This window comes from Abramis brama (genome assembly GCF_963993115.1).
Source record: "Abramis brama genome assembly, chromosome: 1".
In the NCBI taxonomy this organism is placed as follows: domain Eukaryota; kingdom Metazoa; phylum Chordata; class Actinopteri; order Cypriniformes; family Leuciscidae; genus Abramis; species Abramis brama.
Genome location: NC_139963.1, coordinates 77,741,532 through 77,748,237, shown reverse-complemented (window position 1 = coordinate 77,748,237; position 6,706 = coordinate 77,741,532). Strand labels below are relative to the sequence as shown.

Sequence of the window (6,706 nt, the reverse complement as noted above, 5' to 3'; positions counted from 1 at the left end):
AGGCTGGAGCTCAAACTGTGATAAAGTTGAACTATGTGATGCTTCTTGAATGTCTTTGTGCCTTCCTATAAGCAGAAGCACACAGGACATTTCAACACCACAGAATACAACATAAGCTGATTATTCTCAGAGCATAACATAGGAATCAAGTCTATATCCCTTACAACACTTTTAAGAAAACTTTTAAGTTCCCCCAGAAAACGTCCACCGCAGGATCATGCCTTGTAAATGAAGCGCATACAAATTAATTTAATTACTTAACTAATTTAATTAACCTCTTGTTAAATTTAATTAATAAAAATAAGCAAAAGTAAGACAATTGTTTAATATTTTGCCACAACTCAATTTAATTGTGTTCAATCAACCTAATATATTTAAAACTGAAGTTGACTTGCTTTATTTGTGTGAAAACTACATGAATCATTTTTGTTGACAACTAACTGGGCAGTGGATCTGTAGTTCCCAGCATGCTTTGCAAGGGACTGCATTAGGAGGGTAAATTCAGGGATTAAAGGGTTATTGTATGTGTTTTTCTGTAAATGGAAAGATGTTGTTAGTTAATGTTAGTGTTTAATATTCAGTAATGTTAGAAACTTAGAGGACTTTCTGTAATGTTTTTAAATTTTGTGGTTATTATTATGCAGAAGAGTGGCGACTGTGTTTAGTTTAGGGCTGTGGGCCTCAGTATACACTACACATGCATTACACCTCTTTCACAGTCCTGCATTAGTAATATTCAATACTACTCTGTCTGTAAGTGGTTAAAAAGTAGCTAAAATTATAATGTTGGCAATATTAGGCAGGGCAAAAATTAAATGTAGTCAACCTGACAAAACATTATATAGCAGGAATGACTAAATTAATTTAAGTTCATACAACAAGATTTCAGCAAATCATTTCAAACAAATTAGATTTTGCTGGAAAAAGTAATTAATTTTCATGGAAAACTTTTCCTTAATTTAATCAAGTTCGTTCAACAGCTTATTTTTTTAGTGTACAATTCACCCAGGACTATTATGAAAACTGCTGCTTTCATCACAGAATCAGATGAAGACGGTCAGATGGAAACCAGTCGCTGGGATCAGTCCGTGATCCAGTCCAGTCCGGTTCATTTTACACTGTTTATATTGTGTAACCAATGGCAGCTCTTCAGTTTTGGCTTGTAGGACACATGTGCACACACAGCAGAGACTGCAATACATGGTGAAGTTTGTTTACGGGGCAAAGTATTGAGTTATCTGGGAAAAATACTGCTTGAGTATATGAAGAACCACTCTTACAAGAGTTATGCAACACATGTTTATTGGTGTTTTGTTTAAGTGAGTAACATATAAGGTGACAAAAGACATGATTTAATCATTGCAATAAAGCCATACAAGAGCGATTGGCAGCACAACTGTCTCCGTCTCATCAGAAAACACACTGCAGATCCACCAGTCAGACGGCAAAGGAACTTTAGAGACATTATAAACACTAAAGTAGGATTTCTTTTACAAAAAACCCTCCTGTGAATCTGCTTTGGAACAATGAGTCACGATGAAAAGTACTATACAAATAAATGTGACTTGACTGTAAGTGTGAAGCTGAGTTAGCTTTAATGACGTGTGTAATGGATGGAGTCTGTGCATGTGGTCGTGATGTGTGTCTCTGAGCACATGATGGACACAGACTGAATTTTGCTTCATTAAAAAATCACATCATTTCTCTGTAAGCTTTGTGTGGATCTGTGTTTACACTCATGAATGTCACAGATTTGTTTTTTTTTGTTGTTTTTTTACTGAAAACAAAGTATGTATGCATTTGCAAATGTATGACATTTTTTTTAAATTTATTTTGGTTTCTGCATTAAAATCATTAGGAAAAAATATATTTTCCAAAAGCACAGAGAGTCTTATTTTTATGTTAGAAAGAGTTTTTTAGGTTAGTACACACTCTAACTCCCGCTTTCGTAATAATGGAATTCACATTTTGTGCAACAATAATCCCTGCTGCCATCAGTAGTGTAGCACCACAGGTTATCTTCACCATGGTAGTCACAGGGTTGAAAAGGCATGCAGATTTTGCCATTCACAGTGGAGTAGGGGTCATCAGGAGTACAGCACGTGCCATAATTGCCTTCATTATCAGTGTAGCAACATTGATAACTTCTACCATATTTAGCACAGGCATGGCCCTTGCGGCAGTACTTCCCGTTTTGAGCTTTACTGCTCCACAGTGGAGGACTGCAGTAATCCCAGCTGCCAGAGACGGTGTTACACCAGTAGAAGTCCTCACCGACAAGCAGACAAGCAGTTTCATCAGAAGCCTTCAGGCCCTCTGCCACAGCGGAATAAGCGCTCAAACTGCTAAAGGCTAAAGTTACATTCATCTCAGTCACCCTGACATTCCCTCCGGCTGGTAAGCCGTCAGTGTTGAGTGCTTGTAGCGCATGATACGTGTTCTGCACATCTGGGGTCGCCTGGACTCCTGGATTCAATGACAGATTGATTAATTTCTTAAACACATTCTGAACCTCATTTAATTTATTATTGTCTTCAAAACAGTTCTTATAAAAAATCTCAATTGACTCTGGAGGGACCTTATAGAGTTCATTGAGCCGATTGTTCAGCGCTGAGACACTCATCAGGCTCATTCTACTTCCCGGCAGGTTTTCTCCTATAAAGCCAAAGGAAAAGGAAGACTTGGCATCAATGGAGTGTTTATAACAGACAGCCGTCCAGATGTGAGAGGGCACCGTCACCCTATTTGAGTCCACAGCACCTTCCGTTTGTGGGATCCGTAGCTTCTCATCAGGTACTGCACCCGTGACAATGTAGGCTTTTGCAGAATCACTCTTAAGCTTCTCTTTTAAAAATCTCTTTAAAGTGCTCTCCCAGTCCTTCCAGTGGACGCGGTTGAAACACGGGTCCATAGGCACAGCGTTGGTCAGTGTATCCGTTGCCTTACGGCCGTCCTCAGTGCATGAGAAGCTGTTGGGGTGCAGGTGTCCTCGATCATATCCAGTCTCCTCGTAGTCACTGCCGATGGCTTGATCTGCTTTATACTTTTCTCGATTGTTTTTATCATCAGGAACCATATAATCAATTTCAGAGTCAGGTTCAGAAATCTACATGAGAAATATGTTAGATGGATAGTTTGATGTTTTATGGCTTGTGTTGTGAGTCATGTTTTTCTAAACTTCATAGGAAAAAATTTCTGTTCTTTCGCTTACAGTGACAGTTTTACTTTATAAGAGCTTTCAATAATTAAGTACCATCAATCTATTGTATTTTATATATTATTTTCAATGTTAAAACAGAATTAAGACCAATAATTGAATTAAATGAACACAACTGTGTTGTTTCTTATGAAATGCTGAGCTTAATCTTTTGTGACATTAATGTTATTTTCCTATTAATTTGAAGCTGCTTTGAAACAATCTGTATTGTATAAAGTGCTATTGAACAAATGTGACGACCAGGCTTGTGCACAATTCAGAACTGAATTGAGAATGACTTCTTAATTATATTTGAATTGATGTCATAAACAGGATCTAGAATTACAATTCGAATTTGAATTAAAGGAAGCATAATTGCAATTCAATCAAAATTCAAATAAATTCATATACATATTTTAAGCGAAGTGTTTAACAATGAAGCTTTACAGTATATGTCAGATATGATTGCATTGTAAATTATATTAGTTTGAACTACTTGTACAGATTACATTAACAGGATATGTTTTCCCCCAGCAATGAATGTTAAAAGCTCTAGGCACAGAACAAATAATTAAGTTTGATTTATTGTAATTGTAATTTTGTGGAACATGATGGAACATGACTCCATTTCCCAGAATGCTTTACTTTAAAGGGACACTTCACCCATTTGCACTAAGCTTTGCATTGTTAGAAACCCAGTCATACTGTTGAATGGTCGTGCAACACTCTCTCATTTTCCCCTGAGACGGGAGAAATCCGTTATTTACCTCTTACACTTCCTCCTACAATGACGCAAAAATCGTCATTTTGCGTCATTGTAGGAGGAAGTGTAAGAGGGGGGGATTTCTGTTGAGACTACAAGCACTAGTTCCTCATCTTTCCCTGGGGGCGGGACCCGCTCACGCTACAGACCTATTACAGATCAGTGGGTGGGACTTTACTCTCTGAAACTGAAAGCAATATCCTCCATCTTGTTTGAAGCTAAGCTAACAGGCGCTGTGGAGACAGATGTAAAGTTATGACAATAGCGGAGGAGAGTGCTCAATATGATATAGAAGAAGAGGATTTCAGAAGTCTGATGCTTGAATCAGGTGTTTGTGGCTACCTTTACAAGCCGCATTATAGCGAAGAGCAGCCGAGGCAGAAGACCTGCCTGCCGTGGACGAGGAGCCCGGACTGGCTCGAGTTAGGGCGGACTGGTGGCGCCGGTGATCTCACTATGCAACTACGAACCGCTACGAACACAGAGATAGAGTCCGTCTGCGGCAAAGAATTTCAACGATGACAATTTCTCCTGGACGAAATCTCTGAATCAGACGAGGACACGGACGTTTGTGTTGTGAACTATCCTAGTTTCGCACCGCATATGTTCTGACTGAACATCCAGGTACCATGCAATAATTCACCTTTTTGAAAGAAATACAAACGAGGAGTAATGCACTAATGAGTTCGCCAACTAACTAGACATTTTGTGTGAATGTGAAATGAATTTCAAGCTCTGGTGGTAGCTAGCCTTGTAGACGGAAGAGTGATTTCTCTTATAGGCAGATATGCGCTTTCTGGATTAGTGGGAGTGGCTTGCGGAGCTGTGCAATGTGGTGCATTGTGGGAGTTGTTGTCTTTCATACAAATGCATCCTGAAGTTATTTTTTGTCTTTTCTCGGTCACAAAGGCACCAAATTCAAAATTTCTTTTACATTTCGACTACATATATGACCCACTTTAAATAAAAAACAATGTTCAAATGGGTGAAATGCCCCTTTAACCAAGTATTTAAAATGGTTGCTAAACAATTTGAGGTGGACATTTGTCTGAAAGCACAATTTGATGGGCAACACTGGACTTTTTAAGTTTCAGAAGTCCCTTACAACTTCACTCTGCACCTGTTGAGAGAATCTTTAGTGTTGCAGGAAAGATATTCAGACCAGGGGTGCGTTTCCCAAAAGCATCGTTGGCCAACTATGGTCGCAAGTTCATCGCAATGTCCATTGAACTCTATTGGTAACGACAGAACTTGCGACCATAGTTGGCCAACGATGCTTTCGGGAAACGCACCCCTGAACAGTGCAGACTCAATGAAAAAAACATTTGAGGAGCTATTGAGAATTAGATGCAACAGTGTTACTCAGTACTTTTTTGCATTGGAATAAATGATAACTGCATTTATAACAACTTTGTGTTTGTGTGATTACTTTGAAATGAAAATTACATTGGAACATAACTAAATAAACAACATTGAGGGGGTAATTTATTTCAAGAATTTGATCATTATCTATTTTAGAACAAAATGTATGCAGGGTTGAGGAGTAAATAGTTACGTGAAATGAAATTTCTGTTATTAAATTACAAAATTAATGTAATTGTATTTAGATGTATTACTGAGGTAAAATGTGTAATTCAATTAGTTACTAATCAACTTAAAAGGAAATTGCTTTGCATTGATAAAGTAATCCTAATAAAGTAATCCAAACCACATTTATAATGGGTAACTAATAACAGTAAGCAATAACATTTCCAAAGTAACCTTCCTAACACTGAATGCATGCGAGACTCAACACATTCTTTCTGTTGTGTGACTGTGTGGAATTTCTTTGAATTACCATTAATTTAATTCCACTTCCTGTCATTCCAATTCAAATTCAACTACCTGTGGGGCAGAGTCAATTCAATTCAAATTCCAATTCATGAATTGAATTGAATGGAGGCCAATTCTGAAATTCTGAATTTTGCACAAGCCTGCCCTGGTAACGACTTGATCTGACTTAGAGTCAGGGCCGGTTTCTCTCTTTCTCTGCCCGCGAGTTTGACAGGTTTTGTCTGTTAACAGTGTAGCATTTTACTTGAGAGAGTATCAATTTTATATGCATTTTGTTGAAGAAATTCTTATTCTGACACATTTCACCACAGCCAAAGTGATCAGAAACTCTTCCAACACTTCCCAGGACGGGTTCGGGTTCGGGTTCTGTGATTTACCAGGAAGAGACGGACTGATATCTCTCCTCTCTGTCATACTGACCCTCTTCTCAGTGTTTCTGAACACACAGCAGATCTCGGGGATTCTCGGGATTCATGTCTGAAAGCATCATTTGGGAAGTGAAAGTAAAGTCTAAAAGGCTGGAGCTCAAACTGTGATAAAGTTGAACTATGTGATGCTTCTTGAGTGTCTTTGTGCCTTCCTAGAAGCAGAAGCGCACAGGACACGTCAACACTTCAGAATACAACACAAGCTGATTATTCTCAGAGCATAAAACAGGAATCAAGTCTATATCCCTTAAAACACTTGTAGGAAAACTTTGATCATGCTTGTGTAAGAACCCATTCAACATGCCTTCAGTTATTGAGTTATTATTATTATCCTCAACTTATTTCTGTGTTTGTACAGTGCTGTATTAGTTAAGAAATTACTTAAAGTTTTCTTTGTATAATTTACTTGACATTAACTTTAAAGTCAGTCCTCCTCCGTGTTCATATGTTCAAGTATCTGCTGTTTTAGCTAGAGGGATTGAAGAG

General features: G+C 38.1%; 1 protein-coding gene across 1 annotated transcript; it reads right to left on the bottom strand.

The window, feature by feature from the left end:
* Nucleotides 1-1,294: 1,294 nt before the first annotated feature.
* Nucleotides 1,295-3,587, bottom strand: LOC311089666 (uncharacterized protein). The gene is made up of 2 exons (XM_084124553.1): nt 2,579-3,587; nt 1,295-2,466 (listed from the first exon to the last, which is right to left on the bottom strand). Exons 1-2 carry the CDS (start codon nt 3,074-3,076, stop codon nt 2,374-2,376), a joined length of 591 nt encoding a protein of 196 aa, XP_083980679.1. The 5' UTR covers nt 3,077-3,587; the 3' UTR covers nt 1,295-2,373.
* Nucleotides 3,588-6,706: the final 3,119 nt, after the last annotated feature.

What these genes read in the sequence shown, in the direction of transcription:
- LOC311089666 (XM_084124553.1), bottom strand. Translation starts at nt 3,076, where the DNA reads ATGGTTCCTGATGATAAAAACAATCGAGAAAAGTATAAAGCAGATCAA. An exon ending in GGCTCAATGAACTCTATAAG is followed by an intron (nt 2,467 to 2,578) that starts GTCCCTCCAGAG and finishes CATTGAATCCAG; the next exon opens with GAGTCCAGGCGACCCCAGAT.